The sequence below is a fragment of the Urocitellus parryii genome, chromosome 3 (genome assembly GCF_045843805.1).
Source record: "Urocitellus parryii isolate mUroPar1 chromosome 3, mUroPar1.hap1, whole genome shotgun sequence".
NCBI lineage: Eukaryota > Metazoa > Chordata > Mammalia > Rodentia > Sciuridae > Urocitellus > Urocitellus parryii.
In genome coordinates this window covers 77,844,465-77,865,916 of record NC_135533.1, presented here as the reverse complement: position 1 = coordinate 77,865,916, position 21,452 = coordinate 77,844,465, and the positions used below count along the sequence as shown (strand labels likewise).

The 21,452-nt window shown below is 35.4% G+C and overlaps 1 protein-coding gene across 1 annotated transcript in view; it reads right to left on the bottom strand.

Annotated features, from left to right (window-relative positions):
• Positions 1-414: 414 nt before the first annotated feature.
• Positions 415-21,452, bottom strand: part of Hdac9 (histone deacetylase 9) — a 662,331-nt gene continuing 641,293 nt past the window's right edge. The window contains exons 26-27 of the mRNA XM_026407939.2: positions 14,258-14,405; positions 415-626 (exon numbers count right to left, since the gene is read on the bottom strand). Of these exons, the coding sequence (XP_026263724.1) occupies positions 587-626; positions 14,258-14,405 (188 nt within the window). The 3' untranslated portion in view covers positions 415-586. The remainder of the gene's footprint in view (positions 627-14,257; positions 14,406-21,452) is intronic.

Here is a 21,452-nt window from a genome sequence, read left to right as displayed (position 1 = left end):
AACTCTTGCTAGGAAGAGTTGAACCATGTGTTAAAATGAAGGCAAAACACAAAAACAAAACTAAAAAAAAAAAAAAAAAAAGAACCACGGCGATCTGTCTGGAATTGCTACCCGTTCAAGGCTGAAAGCAAATCCTGGAAACAATTTAAGACTGACAAAATTTACCCAATAAAAAAACTGATCAGAATGTTAGGAATGAGTATGTTTCAGGTTTTTGCCCTAAATTTCACTGGCTGTTACAGCTTCTGAAATTAACAATATCTAATATGGTAATGGATGTTTCTAGTTCATACTTTTGTCTGGGAGTGGGTCACCCAGCGTAATAAAAGCGCGCTGGAAGCAGTTTCTTCCAATCGTGGTTTACTGTAACTTTAGAATCACAGCAGTTACGTTTCAGGAATCTTTAATGCCCTTTCAAGTCCATCCAAAGAACAAGTGAAGCTGCTGTTCAGAATTTTGTGCCCAGTGTTTATGTTCTATCGAATCTGTGCCACCCAGGCAGCAGACAAGACATGTCTGAGGGTGCTGGGGTGGGGGCATACACAATGATGTCACACACAGGAAATATTGGGGGAGACTTGGCACTTCACAAGGCTGGCTCCTCTTCCATGGGCTCACCAGCAGTTCTGTAAAAATAAACAGGCAATCAGAATACGGCATAAGAGTACACAATGACATTGTAGATTTTCATGCATAATCAAAGCTGATTTTTCAGCTCTCTCTGATGTTTATTTGTGTTATTCAGTTATCCATAAATAGAGTTTCTTTCCTAGGAAGTATAAACAAATGTCAAGTGGAAAAACATTTTGGATCCAAGCAATCATTGGAAATGTTCCTGTTTATATTAAAACATGTCAGAATATTTTATAACTCTAGATTCCAAAATGTACATGTTTTGTGTCTAGTACGGTCCAATAATTTATTGCAAAAATTAACTACAATATTTTATTTTAGGAGCAATTGCAGTGATTTCCTATGGAACCAGTTTGCTAATGAGAACTAAGGACCTAGCTAGCTTCCGAAGGAGTCTCACCAGGGCTCTGGTTTTTGCTTCTGTTCTTTCATAACTGGGTTGGCTGCCTGCCGGAGGCATTTCAAATCAAATTCTGAATTTGATTAGCAAATCGCTGCTACAGAACCAACATTTTATAAGAAATGCACTATGGTAGTGTGTAAATAGTTTTTATTCGGCATCATCTGTGGGGTGTTCTGCTCGGGCAAAACCAAAACTAATTGCTTGAAAATTTATACTTCAGATTTAGCCTTAATTTAGTAACACTTTGAGGGTGTTTAAAGGCAAACTTTTAGAATGATTTTTAATTTAGTCAAAAGAACAAATTGTAGCAGGAATCCAAATACATGAGGTAGTTGGATTGTCGGGGGAAGTTGGATTACTGGGATTTGAGATGCAGGGAGAATTGAGTTCGAGTCTGAGCTCTGTAATTTGCAAATATTGCAATTACTAATGTTGTAACTACCCTTCTGTGAAGCTATGGTTTCAGGCATAAATCAGAGGGAAAAGATGTTCCTTACGGTATTAGTGAAGGCTAAAAATAAAAATAATAATAATAATAATAAATAAAGAAGGATGTAAATAACAAACATTATGAGACATTAGTTATTCGATGTGTGGATTCATCTCTTCATCATCTACAATTTGCATTAAATCTAGTAGAGTGACACACAGATACATGACACACAGTGTCATGCCTGTGCTACCAGAGGGGAACTCACTATTTGTACGTTGGTTCTTTCTAGCTGGTGGGAGAATAGGTACGCGGTTTTCATTTTCTTTTCATAGTGTTTATCTTCTTGCCAATGTTGTATAATGAATCACTTTCATATTAGGAAAAAATGCTATGTTTGAAACACAGCTGCTTATGAAGACAAATGAACTACTTAGCCATGTTATTTTACAGATTTATAAAGAAAAAGTGCCAAGATTTCAATGCATCTTTAAATAAAGCAGTTGCTATTTTAGCTGAGCATTTTTTTATTATATATTTAAAACAATGAAAGTAAGATATTATCCATGGAGTGGTAATAAAAAAGATTTTAACACATCCTTTAAAGAATGAGAAGCAAAAGATATTCATCATTTAATGTTAGCAAATAGAAAAAATTTCTAAAATAGTCTGTGAAGAGTACTAAAAAAGAAAAAGAAAAAAAAGAAAAAAGTCATTTCTGAGGAAGTTATACCCTGTCCAAGAATGTTCAGGATACAGAGGCTGTGAGAAAGTGTTTAGACTTGGTATAAACACTTAAACCAAGATTAAAGCTAGCTAAATGAGTCATACTTAATTAAAATCCTTTCTATCTAAACTGATCAGCACTCCAAGAAGAAAAATTTAACATTTAGAAAAACATTTAAATTTTGAAACAAATTTATGTGTAAATATACAAATCTATTTACATCTGAGAATATGTGGACAAAGAACTTGCAGAATACTCAAACTGAATACTCTAATGCAAACTGAATTTTCCTAAATCTAACCAAAGCCACAGTGAGACAATTTTTTTTCCCCACATACAGGACTTGGAATTCCACAGAGAATGGGATGCAGGAAATATCCCAAGGGTCACCCACATAAAGGATCTCTCTTTCTGGTGCAGAATCTGTGCATTCCTCACAGGTCCAACCTTGTTTTTGAGGGTGTGGGCAGGGTGTCTACAACTTTTGTCACTCACTGGTGAAAACTGAGCCTCTTCTGTTGGATCACAGAGACTTGCAAGTAGAAAACCCTTCTATCAGATATTTCTTTGTCCCTAACCTCCCTTTAAAATGATTTCCTACTAACTTCTGTCTTGAAGGTAGTCCATTTACTGTTGCACACCTTTTACCGAATCACATCCACATCCACACAACTGACCAACTCTTTCTTGTCTTGCAGCTAGATGCATTTATACATAGCACATTGGAAAATAGCTCATATATAAGGGTAGATGATCTGTCTTCAAGTTCCAGCTCTGTCACTTTCTACAATTTAACTTTGAGCAAGAGTCAGTGTCTCTAGATTATCTATTTTCTCTTCAAAATGGAAATAATAACCCCTGACTTGCCCTTAAGGGTGTGGGAATCCAATCAGTTAATGAAAGAGAGCCTGCTAATGGATCATACAATGTTAAACAATTACAGAATAATTGCATTACAAGTATCTCCCATTGCAAAAATTTGTAGAATCTCCTGTCTTTTATTCATAGCTCTCAGTGCAAGGGGCATGATCTTTTCTTACTACTTGTCTCTACATAAATATTTCCTATGTTTTCATGTTTTTAAAGAAACACGTGGAAAGTGAGTTTACCTCGATTAATAAAAACACAGTCGTGGAAAAGAATGGAGGAAGGGAAGACATTGCAATTTCTACATCTTTGAACTTAAGTTCCCCTTACAAGCAGGGAGGTAGAGACAGTAAGCTCAGAGATAGCTGTAAAGTAAACCCACCAAAGATAAATTTTAGTACAACAGTTTAACTAATTGAAAGACAAAAACTTCTACTACTACAAGCCTGCCTCACAGGGAACACAGACAGTTCTCTATCAATGAAGAGCAAAAGATTGTTATTATACCATAAAGGGGAAGATCCATTCAGTCCAGCAATCATAGATTAAGTTAGTTTACAAAGGTAAATGCAGGAAGGAAAGATAAGGATAGAAAGATAAAGCATAAAATTAAATTCCTATATTTTCCCTTAAATTGATATTTTATTTTCTATGATTTTAAAAAAAAAATATTTGTTAATCCATACTAAGATTGTTATTTGGTAGGACATATTTTCTCTTATTATGTTTATTTAATTTATTTGTTTATTTATTTATTTTTATTGATCGTTCCAAACATTACAGAGCTCATGATAAATCATCTTTCATACATTTGACTCAATTGGGTTTTGAACTCCCATTTCTACCCCAAATACAGATTGCAGAATCACATCGGTTACATACTTACATTTTTCCATAATGGCATATTAGTGACTGTTGTATTCTGCTACCTTTCCTATCCCCTACTATCCCCCCCTCCCCTCCCCTCCCATCTTCCCTCTCTACCTCCTCTGCTGTTGTTCAATTCTCTCCCTTTTTCCCCCTCCCCCTTGCCCCTTATAACCTCTTATAATTTTGTGTATCATTGAAGGTCTCCTACCATTTCCATATGCTTTCCCTTCTCTCTCCCTTTCTCTCCCCCAATTCGTCTTTGTTTATGTTTATTTAATTTAATCCGTGCATTTTATTTTTCCTCCTCAAAGACAATCTGATGCTTGTTGCATACATTATTTGTGTTCTTTAAAGCTATTTTTGTTTAATGGCATATCTTTTTACTTTATGTAAATTTCATTTCTATACACACATGCATCATTTCTGTTTCTTAATTTACTCAATACTGCATTTGTTAGATGCATCATTCATATTTATTTGATCTGTAGCCACTAACTACTACACGGCATCCCAGTGGTTTGCATTCATATTTTCACTATTCATTCTCACAGTAATAGACATAGGGCTTGACTCTAACACTATAGCCATCATGAATAAAGCTGTGGTCAGCCTCCTAGTACATGAACTCTAGTGACTCCAGATGAGAATATCTTGGTATTCATTTCCAAGAGCAAGATTACTGGGTAAAATGTCTTATTGTACACTAAATGGTGTTAAACTGTTATCTAGCATACTGCCATAGTTCATTTTCCTATATCTGGAAAGGCTTCACAGCCTCACAACTGCAATGCTAGCACTACCCAGACTACTGGTCTACTGATTTCTCTCTTTCTCTTGCTTATCTGAAGTACTGCAGATTGAACCCAGGAGTGCTCTGCCTCTGGTCTACATCCCTAACACTTTTAATTCTATTTTGAGACAGGGTTCTTGCTAAACTACCCAGGCTAACCTCAAACTTGTGATCTTCCTGCCTCAGCCCCCTGAATAGTTGGGATCACAGGTGTGTGCCATTGTCCCCAGCTCTTTCCATGGACTCTTGAAATAGACATAGAGTGTTCACTCTGTACCTTGGACCTCTTTCAGGAACTGGGAAGACAGCAGTGAACAAAACAGACAAAAATCTCTATTCTTATTGAATCCCTGCTCACACATTTTAACTATTCATTTTCCCAAAAATGGACACAGGGCTTGACTAACACTGTACCTTTCATGAACAGAGCTGTAGTGAACTTCCTAGTACATGAGCTCCAGTGACTCTACACTGACCTTATCTTCTGTTTACCATCTAATGTATATAAAATAATACTGGTTCAAATTTGCATTTCTTTGATTACTAATGAGTTTGGGCATCTCTTTAAAGGATTTGTCTTCCAGCAAACCACACAATGCAGAATAAAAAGAGAATCAAAGGACTTTCATAAGTAAGTGCGATGATATGTGTCTGTCCTGCAGGTTTCTTTAATTTGCTCTTTCCAGTGTTCATGAACTCATTTTATACTGTACTGTTTTGTCCTTATGTGCTTTATGAATTATATTTTATGTTCTTTCTCTCATTTCTCTCATTTCACTTTTCTTTTTTGTATCCCTGCTTAACTATTTTATATACCTAGTAGACATTCCATAAAAACTTTATGAAATGTTCATAAACATATGTTGGGATGATTTTATAGCTCTTTAGAAGTAATATAAATCAAGAATAGAACAAGAATTTTAGCAAAGGATAGAATTTCCCAAATTAATCTTAGTTTAAACTATAATTCCACACCTGAATGTGTGATCTGGAAATGTATATAGGATCATATCACAAAGGCATGCAGGAATCAAAAACAAAATGAGAGCCAACACACACACACACACACACACACACACACAAGCACACACGCACACACACAACAATACTACCATATGGTTGGCTGCAAGTTTTTGTGGTGAGTAGTCATAAATTTTCTAATAGTTCCCACTATCCAGTCCTAACTTGCCTTATTAGTTCATTTTCTTTATTTGTCCACTTCTTTAATTCTACAATGTACAATCACCTTAACAAGCCTTCCTTTTTCTCTCTCATCTAATGGCATCACCATCTATATGCTACTTCTTTTTGTCTGGGTGGTGCTAGGGATCAATCCAAGGGCCTTACATGTGCTAGGCAAGTGTTCTACCACTGAACTATAACCCCAGCCCAAGAATACTACTTTGGCTTTCTTTCTCCCTTCATGAATTGCCATTTGTGCATGATTCTTCAGAAATTTACCTACAATATGCTTCCTTTCTCTACATTTCTTCTCCCATCATTATTTAGCTTTCTTATCACAACTGTCATAAGAATTTCTTGACCACCTCTTTAGTATTATGCTAGCCCCTATTCTATACTGTTGTCTTTTAGATACATAGTCCTATGCTGTCTGTCTCCTGTTTTGGTATCTTACTACTAAAAAGAGGATGCAATCCATATTCCTTTGGTAATAACTAAATATCCTTCCAAGCCTTCTGTACCCATCTTTTGCTTCCCAGACTGCCAACTTAGAAAAGAACAAGATTCCCTTTCCTAAGGACTGTGCTTACATACTCTCTCAAATGTCTCTGGATTTCTGCTCTATTATTACTAAAAACAATTTTTAAGTATACATAATGGGTTTTATACTGTTTTTGGAGATATAATGGTAAGCAAAAGGGGCTTTTATTTATAAGAAACTTACAGAAGAAAACATATCAATCAAATATTTATTAGATAATTTCCATTTATATCATATGGAATAATGCAAAGATATAGAGGAGGCATGAAAAAGGGTGACCAATTTAATTTTGCAGTTAGTTCGTGTTCAGTGAATGTGTTCCCTGATCAGCGTCAGTGCTGTTTGGTTTGAGATCTAACAGCTAAATTAAAAGAATGAAGAGCTCATTATAGAGTTGGTGATATGAGGAAAAGGACAAGATATGTATTACAAACACAGCACAAGGTGTGTGCCAAGAAAACCTCGATATGGAAAAGAGTATGGTTTTTAGGAGAAAACTGAAGTGAGATCTCATTTCTTCACCCCCACAGGAAAGGCTGAAATAGTAAAGACTGATTATACCACATTTACATGAACTGTCATTCATTGCTAGTGAGAATAAAAAAACAGTATATCCATTTTGCAAACCAGTTTGAAAGTTTCTTATGAGGTAAAACATATGACTTCCTTATAACGTAGTAATTCACTCTTACCTATACGTCCAAGAAAACAGAGTGCTGTTTACATATGTACACACACACACACGCACACACACACATGGTTTGTATAAAAAGAATTTATAGAGATTTAGGATTCTCAAAAATTAAAAACAAAGTTACCATATGAGTCAAAATTCCAACTTTTGAGTATATATCAAAAAGAGCTAAAAATAGAGTTTTGAAGATATATTTGTATACTTGTGCTTATTGCAGCATTATTCACAATATGTTAATTGACAGATGAATGGAAAAACAAAATGTGTCATACACTTACACAAGAATATTATTTAGACTTAAAACGAAGGAAATCTTGTCATATGCTACAACATAAATGAACCTTGAAGAAGCTTGGCTAAAAGAAGGAAGCCAATCACAAAAAGACCAATACCCATGTTTTGGCTTTCGTGAGGTATTTAGAAGCCCCAAGGCAGTTTCCAGGGGCTGAGGTGAATGAAAAGGGACAGCAGTTGTTTAATGGCCACAGAATTTCAGTTTTGCAAGATGAAATTCCAGAGAGCTCTTGCAAGACAGTGTGCCTCTCATTAACACCACCAAACTGCACACTTACAAATAACTCTTTTTAAGTGGTAAGATTTATGTGTTTTATACCACAATGATGAAAAATAATCCATAGTAGATTCATCCATAATAGCCCCAAATTGGAAACAAGCCAAACACCCACTTGCAGATAAGTGGATAAACAAATTAGGATATGTTAATGCACTGGCATAATGAACAGCACTGCAAATGAATAAACTACTAACTGTCGGTGAAATGAATGGATGTCAATAATATTATGCTTAGTGGAGTAAAGGAAGCCAGATTAAAATCAGTATGAAGAGCATAATTTCATTTAAATGAAATTAGTGAACAGGCAAAACTGGATGGTGTTAAAAGGTAGTTACTGCTGGGAACTGGGAAGAGGTAGAAGTGAACTTTCTGAGGTGGTGAAAATGTTCTCCTTCTTGCTTTGGGAGGTGTTTACATGTGGTGTAGATAACAGTCTTAGGGTCTGTGCATATTATTCTATGTGCCTCAGTTTATAAAAAAAAGTTATTGTGGTTGGAACATAGACCACAAAATAGAGAGGAGAAATGTTATGGATGAGACCTGGAATACACATGAGGGTAAGCACACAGAGCTTATGAATCCTGTTAAGATGACAATCTTTATGCTTATAGAAATGGAAGGGCATGGGAGAGTTTCAAACAGAAGCACAACCACATTTACTTTATCCCTTCTCTCTCTCTCTCTCTCTCTCTCTCTCTCTCTCTCTCTCTCTCTCTCTCTTTTAAAGAGCTTCCTGATTATAGAAACTAGAATAGAAAGGACACATATGGATATGTGAACAAGTAAGGAAAGTAAATTAAGTGTTTAGATGAAAGATCAAGGACTGAGTGATACAGTTTGGACTGAGAGATACAAACAAAATTGATTGTATGCTCAAGTTATCATCTCTTTGGATGCCTGTCATTTTATTTTCTAGGTAAAATCCTACATATCCTTCCACCTTGTCTCAATTGTCACTGATTCGGTGATTTGTTCCTTGGTCCTTAGTCTTCTTTCATCGTGAAAGATATTATCTCAATCTTATCAAGTAATGTATACTATATCTGATCAAATAACTTATACCTGATTGTCAAGTAACATACGTTCTTCCTGTTTTTCATACTCGATTCTGTTGTAGGAATAAAACTCTCATATCCATGTCTTAATCTTTGGAACCTGTGAATATGCTATCTTGCATGGCAAAACTGACTTGGTAGATGTGGTTGCGGTTATGGACCTTGAGGTCAGGAAATGATCCTATTTTTCCCTGATGAGTCCAGTCTAATCACAGAAGCCCTTAAAATCAGAAACCTTTTCTCACCATAGTCAGAGATAGATATGATGACAGAAGAAATGTCAGAGAGATGGAAATTACTAGCTTTGAGGATAGAGGAAGGAGGTCAGGAGCCAAGTGACGCAGGCAGCCACTTAAGCTGGAAAAGGTGAAGGAACAAAGTCTCCCCTAGAACCTTCAGCAAGGACTGCAGTCCACCACCACCCCACTTAGCCAGTGAGACCTGTGCCAGACTTCCAACCTACAGAACCTTTGTGTTAAGTTATTACATTTTTAGTATTTTTTTTTGCAGCAGCAGCAGTAGAGAATTATTACAATCTCCAAGTAGATGAATGTTTTGAAGACTACGAAATAGCTTTGAACTTGCTCTTAGCACTTTGACACAGAAAGAATTAGAGAATGTCTGAAAGTGAATGAACTCGGTGTTCTCACATGTTCTCCTCATGCTGCATGTTGGAGGATGGTCCTGTAAAAAATGAGTATCACTTCCATTCTTTTCTCTGCCCTTGAATGCAATACTTTTTCCACTCAAACAGATATTTTGTGCAATACCTGCCCCTCTTAGTATGTTTTCTCAGGCAAACCACCTATATGACATTAGAATACTATGGATTCTAGTTAGCTAACATATTCTGAAAATGGACATTATCAATTTGTACTACACAAAAAAAGTAAATTACACATTTTGAAAAATCCCACAAAAATATAACAACATGTTTTCCTGTAAAGATAGTAAACATTGAGATAAGTAGAGCTCATGTAGCATTACGAAATGCTGTTACAATTTTAACAATGTTTTGTCTTCTAATGGATTCTTTTACTCATTCAATAAATATGTTTATTATCTACAATGTATTATACACTATAAAAGTCTTTGAGTTAGATCAGCTCACCATAGAGTAGTTAATTTAATCAATTTTATTACTTAGTCCTTATTTATTGGACTCTTATTTTTAGTGACTACATTGCTCATTTAACCAAGTTAAACCTAAAGATGCTACCTCTGTTCTTATATTATAGATCTCTATATCATGAATAGTGTATCGGGGAAAGAAAAAAAACAACAAATTGAGGAAAAAGGAAAATGACAGGAATAATAATAAAAATCAGCCTTTACTGAGGAATTCCTTGTGTCAAGTGTTAAGTTCTTATAATGTGTTCTCATTTTATCTTCATAGCCCTGTGAAAATTTCCTCTAGTTTTAAAAACAGAAAATAAAATTTAGAGACATTAAGTAACTTGCCCTTGAGTACACAATTATTAAATGCAGAAGGCCTAGACAAGCTGACTCTAGAGTTGAGCTCCAGTCTTCCTCTACAGTGGCAAGAGGATGGGCATACAGGGACAGAGCAAAGACGAGATGGGAAGCTAAACTTATCAGACATCTCATTTTACTTATGGCTCTATTTGATTTTTTCAAAATAAATGCTGTTTTACAAGGAATTTAGAATGGAATGGCTAAAATACACAATAGGGCATTGAATTTATTCCCTGATACACCAAGTCCAATTTCATACATACCTAAGGACTATATTAGACACTGAAAACAGATAAAATCATGGCTCTGGGAAGAGGAGGAAAGACAAGAGAGCATGGATTGCTCTTTTCTTTCACCAGGAGCTTCTAAATCTCAACTTTTCAACTAAGGCTTTATTGACACTAAGAGAAAATTAAAAATTAAATTTATTTTAGAATGTTTGCCTACTTAGGTACACATGTGCTCAAAATAATGGCATAGAGAAAAATCAGAAACCTGCATAATCTGTGCAATATTACCTTCTGGAAGCCTTAGAGACATAATCCCAATGAATGGGATATTTGGACAAATTCATGTTTCTAAGTATATTAGACATGAATTTGTACTTACTAATGGTTTGTATTTCTATGTAAATCACTGGATTGAGGAAAATGGAGTCATTAATATCCTCAGAGGTACTGACAAGCCATTCAAAGCTCAGGCAAATGATGCATAGGATTTTTCAGTTTATTTTGTTATACTTTTAAAAGTATGAACAAAATAGTTACTGAAAAAAAAACAAAAAACAAAATACCAAGACTTGGACTCATACATTTTCTCATGGTTCTGTATTATATAATGACTTGAAACCATCTCTTTCATGAGAAAAGTTGCCAAAAATGGAACGTTAAATGATTAAATAAACAATCATTCCAGACTCCATTTAAAAACTTTAAGATGATTTACACTATAATCAACAGGTCATACTGACATTTGAAAATCTAACTTTCAGTTTTTGCTTTGCATTAAAAAAAAAATAAGTGAGACAGTTAGGAATTTCAGAGCGTAAATGTGCTCCTAAAAACTTGAGAGTCGATCACCCTCAAGTTTTGATTGCCAGAGAGAACTTTTCTTGATTTTCATCACAGCCTGAACTGGTATCCAAGAATAAATCTGAGTACATTACTAACCCGTCCAATAGAAGTGTTTTGAAACGGCTATCTAACAAATGTAGACTACAAATCTTTCAAAAGTACACTTTCTTAGTAAACAAGAAAAAAACTCTAATATTACAGTTTTTGCTTCTAAACAATATGCTACATATAAACAGGCCTATCTATTTAAATCTTTAAAAATATATCTGGGACCTGCTCAGGGATGGTCTTGCTTTTTTTTTTTTTCTTCCTGAACCATCAATGACTTTTCCCCATTCAAATTCTTTGCCACCCTAAAATTGTCTTTGAAAACTGTATCAGTTAAACATCCACAAGACGAATTCCCACATACCAGCCTTTTCCTAATAATTTGTTCTTCAAGGTCCATCAGTGTAGGTATAAAACTGAAATGACTTTTTGCACCGTGTTGTCACCCTCCCCCATCCAAGAAAAATGAACAGAAAATACTTACAATGGTTCTTAGCCAGGAGCATTTTATCCCTTATTCACTAGTGGTAAATGAGTCAGATATGAGTTGGCCAGGAAAAGAGCTGCTTTACCCAAAATCTTAGTATGAAATGAGTCATCTCACTCCAAACACCAATATATCCTCCAAAATAACTGGCAAGAATTTCCTATAAAAAGAACCTTGCCTTCACTCTTTTCCATCCATTTAGGTCTCTGATTTTTCTAATTTTTCAATTTCCTGCATGTTCATAATATCGCATTTATAACAAAAGCCAGGAACATTTCCACCTCTTTATCTTATTTTGAAAATCATCTTTGCCTATTGAATAGGGGAACAATTTTGATAGCATTCCTCTGAAAAAACTAAGAGCTCTGTGACTTTCAAGGACTCCCCCCCCTCTCTCTCTCTCTCATTCTCTCTCTCTCTCTCTCTCTCTCTCTCTCTCTCTCTCTCATGAAATGCATTCATGGTTCATCTGAAATGCAAGAGCCAGTTCTAGAAGAATTTTTTCTTTTCCTCTGTTGAGAAAAGGAGTTCAAAGCCACAGAAAATATTTCAAGCAAAATCATTTTTCTTCCCACAAGAAAAATCAATCACTTTAGATATAATCTGTTCAAAACTGATAAATGAGTATGAAAGCAGACAACAAACTTCAACTCTGCTTTCCTGCACAGCAGGACATTAACATTTCCATTTGCTCTCTGCCATCAGATGAAGCTTAAAAATCACTCTGGATTGAAACTGAGGTTAAGTCCTGTAGATCATCAGGAGTCAACACACTATTCACCTGAGGATCAACAAGTGTGCTTATGAAGCCAGTTCTTGCCAATGTGCTGAGATTTTTTTTTTATTACTTGGGGCTCATAAAATCAATTATTATTGCTAATTATTCTAAGCTCTGCAATTTAATGGACAAAATTACGGACAATTCATTTCACTGAGGTTGGAATTCAGCCTCGTTTTTCTATATTAAATGAATTCTAGAGAATAGCTATGCTCCTTTTATATTCAACAGTAACAGATGTTAGTTTCCTCAGTTTTATAGCCCTCAGATGACAGACAACTAACTGTTTTTGGCCTTGGGAATAATTGCAACACCTTTGGATTATGAACTTGGTTCACTTCTTAGCTGGAAACAGCAGGGGGTTCGTTCATATTATCAAAGACATAAAAGAAAAAAAAATTTCCCTGTGCTTCAAAAATCATAAGAAAATGACTTCTAATTCAAGCAATATACAATTTTTTTCTCTACTGCTAATCTGCTCCTTAGTGCTCAGAATAAGAGAAAATACCTGCGTAAAATTGAGATCACTTATTCAGTTTATCTTGTGCTCTTGGCCAAAACAAGATGTTAAATCCATTAAACTCTGAGTATCCAGTAAAAGCAAGAAAGCTAGAATTGTTCAAATTTGTGCATTCTTGGGAAAATTGCCAACTTATGCACTAGTAGCAGGATCTGTGTAATTAATGGTGATGTTATTGATGGGGGGAATCTGATTTTCTTCTCAGAAGCAATTTAAGAGTATAAACTGGCAGAACTTTAGCAAACCCTTTCCTGATTCACTTTCTCATTGAGGAAATAAGACCTTGAAGTCAGCCATAGAAAGTACCAATGTCAATGTACATTTGTGGTGACTTTGGTCGTGGTAGACTTTAAAGAAATCCTGAATGTAGCACTGTCCATAGAATACAATGATGGACCCAAAAAGGCACAAACTGACAAAGATTCCTTAATAAGACAACAAGGGAGCCCAATCTTAGATATTGACCTTTAGTTTTTTTCCCCAGAAAGCTATGTTCATATGAAGTTGAACAGAGACCAATTCCTTCCTATAATGTGAAGTAAAGGAAGACTCAAGTCCACACTCAGTCCACACATGCTCTGTCTCCTTTGCAGACAACTTCCACATTCATCCAGTTGCTGGACCTCAAGAACAATCACAATGGACAAAGTGCGAATGCATTTTTGGCTAGCCACTGCCTCACATTACCTCCAGCTTCTGCTCTCCTCTTTCCTTTGTTATATGAGGAATTTCAAAATGATGAGAGGAAGAAAAAGAACATCTGGAAAAATAGAAATAACTAGGGAAAGAATTAAGGCCACAAGCAGCTCTTTCCATAATGATTTGCACTAAATTACCCAACCAGGAGTGATTTTTCTCACCGACTATCTCATTCTCTCTAGTTCTCTGTGAACTGCAACCACATGCTCCAGGTCTGTGTTTCCCATGAAGAACAAAACAATTGAATTTTCTATAACCCAAAGCATGTGCTCTGGCATCTGTGGTTTTGGAGAAAACAGGTGGAGGAAGTGGAGGAGACAGGTGAAGGAAAACCAGGAGCAAGGTTCATGAACATCAGAGATGAGCCTGGATGTTACTGACCCTCATGATTCCCCACACTGGATTCATACCTGCTGTCTTCCTGAGCAAAGGGCTGTTCCACATCCACCGTCAGGGAGGCCAGAGCAGAAACGGTCTCTGTCTCTTCTTGCAACTGAGCGCCAGGCAGAGCACAACCCCTTGGCACAGCCATCATCCTTACAGACTTCCAGTACTTGCCTAGAAAAAACATCCATTATACTTTATAGGAATTTTGGTTAGAGCAGTAGTAATAAGAACACTCGAATAGATCCAACTCAGAACAGTTGTTAAACAGTTGTATAACAGTTGTTCCCCCTGTTATACACAGTTGTAATTTGGTTCCTTAACTCTTATGATTAAGTGGGTTTTTTTAATATAAGAATGTTAAATTGTGATGAACTCACATTCCCAAGTTTAAATCTCTCTTGCTCTGAAAGTAATACAGTGAGGGATAATCCATGATCTAATGAACTCACTAAAAGACTGACAGCTGTCTGTACAACTAAGTAAGCAAACTCTAGGCACCATTCCCCCCGGGGAAGCCCTTGAGAGACCTGGAGGTAGAAGTTTCCTGGAAAAAATGAATGAAATAGTAATGTTAAAAATTACTACTTGAATCATTAACTTTTTAAAAATGAAGTTGGAGTATTAAAGAAAAAAGCAAAGCCCAGCAATGCCAGCATGAATCAAATGGCAGCTTTGCCAGAACAATTGGGCTTGTTAGTCCTGGATGTTCTCTCTTTTTCAACCTCAGGGTGTGTACTAGAACAATAATTGACTGAAAACTTTAATATATGCACTGGCTGATGTTGGAATCCATCCATGTGTCATATTGATATTTCTTTTTGTGAGACAAGGCAGAAAAGGAGAATAAGAGGAAAATAGTCATTTCATGAGAACATGCTAGTGGGGTAAATATAAAAGAGCAGAGGCAAAGCCCTTCTTGCAGCCCCTAAGCTTTTTTTTTTTTTTCTTTTCTTTTTTTTTTGGTGTGTGTGTGTGAAATGTTGAGTCTCAAATTAAAGCCGGAAAATCTCCCTAGATGCTGACATGACTCATCAGGTTAGAACTATCTTTACAACTTGACCAATTAGATGGAAACTTGGCATGCTGAGGATTTGCTTATTTCAAATAAAAAAAAATAAAGTCTTGCTTGAGTGCAAAAGGAAGATAGATGAATACTGGACTACAAAGTAAGCTAACTGGGCTCTGGACCCAGCTCTGCCTCTGGACATCCCTATCATGCTCATGGGCCTGCTAGGACTTTATATCTGCTTCTTCCAAGATGGGGATTGCTTCAAATATTTTCCAGCTCAAATACTCTTTACTTTACTGTTTCACAAAGGAATGAATGTCACATTAGGGAAAGAGACTCAGTCTCCCTGTGCATTCTGCATGCCAAGCCAAAAACACTCTCTGACATAAGTGTCCACACTACTTACGGTGATCATCTACTATGTCCAAAGTCTGAAAGTCACAAATGTTTTAATTTGAATCAAACATTAGTTATGTCAATGAATCCACAAACTAATATTTTTTGGAAGCTGAGACTATGCTAGATGTTGATGTCACAAAGAGGCTCCTAATCCTAATCCTCCATTCTAGTTGAGTTAACCCTACTAGTTAACAATGGCATATCTGTGTATAAAAATTCCATATTATCCTTGGGAGGGAATAAACGCAATGAAGAGTCTGGCGTGTAATGAATGACTGCTATTGTAGGCAAAGGCAAACTAACACAATCTTGAACAACATGCCCATGATCTTGGACTTCAACTTTGTACTTATAAGTAGAAGAGGTACATAATCAGATTAATGTTTTAAGAAGATTTCTCTGGAAAGATCATGGATGATGGATCAAAAAGTGATGAGGATAGTGGCAGAAAGACCAATTTTACATCCTGGCAAAAGCCCAGGTAGTAAATCAAGATGGAATAGAAATGAGAAGATGAATTAGGGACCTTTAGGAGGTAAGCAATGGAAATATATCTTGGCTTTTTCTTCAGTATACCTCACATCTCTCAAACCTGAAACTTGTCCTTGAATTGATAATTTCATTGTAAGTGCCTCATTACTCTAGAATACAATGTCATTATTATCCTACCCAACTTGGAAATGCTGTAACCATCAATTAGTTTAGTAAATAGAGTTGCAATGAGTTTCACAAAATGTCACTAAGCACTACTTTGGCACATTATATTCACAAAGCTAGTGATGTGGGATGGCATTCTTTCCTTGTTCTCCGGAGTGACAAGTGCGGGGACTCTGACAAACACACCACAAATAACTGATGATTGACGGTCAAATTATGTTATAAAAACTACAGGGAGGAGACACTAGCATTACTGAACACCTAATATATGTCAAAGACTGTGTGATAGGGATTTTTAACATTTCTAATTTGTTTTCATTTAATCTTCATGACAACTATGTAATGTTGGATAATTTTTTCAAAGGTCATATTGCTCAGGATCAGAGGAGCTTTAATTCTTTCCCAGGATGGATTAATTCACAAATCTCTTCCTTTACACTTTGCTGTCCTCCTCCATCTTCCACCCAGTACACACAAAAATATTCTCAATACATGAAAATCTTGACTTAAAAAAGTATTGTACACATTACAGATTCTTCACTTTACCAGAAAAGAAATATCATGCTATCTTTGTTCCTTAGATATGTGACTCCACACACTTTTTTTTGGACTTTCTGGTGTTTTTTTTTTTTTTTTTTGCACAAAGAAAGACCACCATGTTTAAACTTGTTTTTTTCTATACTTTATTTTAGTTTGGATATGTAGTGTTCCCCCAAAATTACATGTGTGAGACAAAGAACGTTCAGTGGTCAAATGATTAGGTTGTGAGAGTTATAGCCTAACCAGTGAGTTAATCCACTGGTATGGATTAACTAGGTGGTAACTAAAAGCAGGTAGGTGTGGTTGGAGGAGGTGGGTCACTAGGGGCATGTGTTGGGGATTATATTTTGTCCTGGTGAGCAGAGCACTCTCTCTGCTTCCTGGTGGCCAAGTTCTGAGATGCTTTCCTCCACCATGCCCTTCTACCATGATGTTCTGCCACACTGCAAACCAGAGCTTTGAAGTTGGCCAGCTGTAGACTGAGACTTATGAAATCAAGAGCCAATATAAAATTCCTCCTCTAATTGTTCTTGACCCATCATTTTGGTCACAGTGACAAAAAAAGCAACTAAAGCACTTCATTTCTCATAACCTTGTACTATTGCAAGTACTGGGTTACCAGGTAAGTCACCAATGAATCTATGATACAACTGGAGACCAATGCTCACTAAAAAGTATAAATAAAAAGTACATAAAGGTGGAGCTCTGAATTAAAATACAAAATTTTCAGATTGCTAATCTTATGCTAATTTTAGGAAAGTCATGGAATCACTATGAAGAACAGTCTCCATATTTACAAAATAATGGCACTGAGTTTAATGATTATGAAAGATTTAATTCTGCTCTAATTCTCAGTAATGGTGATTCTTCTGATCTAGTTAACAAATCACTCTTGGATATTATCATACATTTGTTATGTCAAAAAAGCATTACATTTCTATGAGCCTATGAACCCACAAAGAGGTTACTAAGTATTGACTTTCTGCTGAGAGCCATTGCCAAGTAGGAATGACGCATGGCAATTTCTTTGTCAGCCTACTCCATGTTGCTTAGAGGAAGGACTCTCCATTGTGGAAATGGGCTTGCCTTTGGACCCAGGTCATTTGCAGTGACATTGCATGTATGCTTGAGTAAGGTGACCTTGCTCAAGGACCAGGGCGGATCCAGGTTTAGGGTGTATCCTGCTGGGATTAGGGAGTATCCTGCTCCTTGGGTTTAGGGTGGTTCCAGGTTTAAGGTGTACCCTGCTGGGAATAGGGTGTATCCTGCTGCCTCAAGCGCCCGCCTGCTCCTTGAGTTCCCATTGAGTTCTCGCAGGATTCAGAAAGTATTTGGGATTCAGAGCCTGGTGGAGTACGTGAATTTTGCCCAGAACGTGGATTTCCCCAGAACGTGTGTAGAGTGCCAGTGTGAGTTCGGGAATAAAGAATAGCTGTTTGAATCTACAAGGCTGTGAGTGGCTCGTGATTTTGTGCCCAGCCAGACTGCGGCAACTTTCAGATAATGACATATCTACAATGACCAAGGACTTTCATTTTCAAGCACTGTAAATTTTTCCTCAAGAAGAAAACTCCTGGCCATAAATAACAAACAATTTTGCTCCCAAAAGAGAATGAAAAGGCATGCATTCTTAAGATTAATCTTTAGGAAGAATGACTGACAATGATCCTTCAAATTTTGACCTATAAGTATGTGAGTAGTAGGAAGGATTTTGAATAGTTGAGATATTTTTGGATAAAATTTAATGTGTATAAAATATTCTGCTGTTAGGATCAAATAATAGAAGTTTGGCTCTAATCCAAATATGTGAGATTCCTGACTTAGAATTTAAAGATTTTAAATTCAATTTGGCCTTTAGCAAGATGTAAAAAAAAAAAAAAAAAAAAAAAAAACAAGAAAAATGTTCTACATTAATAATGTACTTATAGTCCACTATCTATGTTCACAAAAGAGAATAATTAAAATGCAAGTAGGTATAACACAGACTATGCAATATGTGGACAACTCAGACCCCATAATTTATGGGTTATATTTTCATGTGTTGTGTAGGTTTTTTTTTCTTTCAGAAACAGATGTTCAAGAAACTCATATCTATTGGCATGGGAATAATAATGCCATTAGCACATAAGAGAAATGAACCACATGTTATGAGTAGAGTTCTCAGGAGTTGCTATTCATAAAGTAAAATATTAGCAACCGGCACCACTGAGTTGCTCTCCTATGGCAATAAAACTGGCAAAAGAGAGGAGTTTTCCATTCAAACTGGAGTGCACACTCCCTCTTCAGTCATATCCTTTATCCTTATTCGCTTTTCCCACTATGTAAATCTTCCCACTTTTCAGCACTTTTTTAAAGAACTACTCAGCCCTCATTATTCTGCATTTTTGTTTTATCTGGCAAAGGTAAAGCAAAGAATGAATGCACAATAAAGGTACAAGGTAGATAGTGGAATGAGGACAGTCGAGATCTGGGGTGGGAACCACAGATGGAATTTCACTGGGTCAGATAGGAGTCAAGAGAGGGCATCTTATGGGTGGGTACTGTGTAATCAGACTTCGGGAAAAACCATAACACTTCTGGTAATGAACAATTTTGTAAAATAATAGTTGTCGACTTATGCAAGTCTGTCTTAGAAATAAAGTGTTCACCAAATGTTTTCCCATTCAAAGCCTCTGGACAATTTAAAAATCACTTGACCCTCAAGTCTCCCATTCCATCATCATTTGGGAGCCTCAGAGTCATGCCTTCTGATTATTTTTTAAAAAAACTTCTTGCCATTAGAATGATACTGCCTATCATCTTTACACACCATGTTCTCATAGAAAAAGAAAAAATACTAAATTAAAACTCTTCCTGTCCTCCTCAACCTTAGAGTTTATCAACGCCTAGGGTTTATGAGAGACCCAGGCTTGTAGATTCTCTAGAGATTCTTAATACTTAATTGAACCCATTTTGTCCCAATGCCCCAAATGTGGAACACCTAGAAAAATTTAAATATAGTATTTAATATATAATTATATAATGACAATAATTATACTGTAGTGATATTAATTAATATCATAATTTATATAAGCTCTGGATTATCATTTCCAACCTATTTTAATGCACCTATGTCAATTTCCTTGAAATACTATAGAATTCAAAACATGGGACTTAATGGTTAAGATTTTTTTAGCTAAATGAAGAACTTGATCAGGATCTAAAACATTGTATAAATGTAAAGATAAAAAATGCATTGAAAATTGGTGTAAAAATTGAGTAACCCAGTAATTAAAATTTTCAACCATATTGTGGTAATTTTGAGGTTAAGTGGAGCCAAGGATAAAATTTACATTATGAAAATATTTATTTATTCATCTAAAATTATTTTTAATTTAGACCCATGGAATAGTCCTATTCAAAGCTTACTTTCACACGAATATTCAGCTTTAAGATGCATAAATAAAATCTGCTTAATTCATGTATCTCAAGGCACAGAAACCAGTATATGTATAGTGATTATACAAATGTTATAAAATAACATAAACATAATTATGCTTGGTAGATATTCATGTACGATTTCTTTTGTGACTATATTGTTCACCTACAATTATCACTAATATTTTTATAAAGAATAAGCTTTTTGTTTCAAAGGAATCCAAATATTTTAGATTTTTTTTTCATAAAATTGCTTACAATTTTTTTCAAAGTTAAAATTTTACAGTTAACTTGAAACTTTTGGTGTCTTTAATTTTTCTTTTCAAGAGACAGTAATATTTTTGGTTGAGAAATACTATCTCTACAAATCTGGAAAACTCAGAGCAACTTCTACTAAATGGGATTGTTTTCATATCTAGTTTTTAAGATATTGAAATAAGTACTGTATTCCAAAAGTTTTCAGGACTACCATCTTTTTTTTCTCCTTTCAAAATAGAAAACATCATTGTCAAATATTTTATAAGGCAAAACAATAAAGTTTCCTATTTATGAATCTACAAAATTTTACAAATCAGATGCAGAAAAACTTTCTGACATTTTTTACTTCATTCCATTCCAGATCATCAAATATGAATTTATATAACTGTAGGAGTTTGATCAAAGATTCTATCTACACATAAGAGTTCTTAAATAAATAAAATTTTGTGCATGATTTGAGCACTTATCCTTTCTCAATTATTTCCTTGCTTTAATAAGGATCAATTTAAATGAGTTTCTTCTTGCAAGCACTATTTACTGTCATTGAAGTTCTCCAAAATCTTCGAAAACATATTTTTGCTCCATTTGGTAACTATTTATTATCAGCTTCATTGAGCTATAGTAACACTGAATAAAATTTGCTGATATTAGGATTCAATTAAGATGATGCTTGTTGACAAATGTATGCAGTCATATAATAGGTATAATAATTAAAATGCAGAATATTTTCATCACCCTGTAAAGTTCCCCTTGACCCTTTGGAATCAATTCCATACTCTCCTTCCTTCTTGACCTTTGTCAACCACTGAAATTCTGCACCATATTTTTATTTTTTCTTGAATTTTATATAAATGGGACCAGATAGTACAGTTTTGACTTCTTTCACTTGACATAATACTTTTGGAACTAATTTTTTATCTCTATCATCTATACCTTTG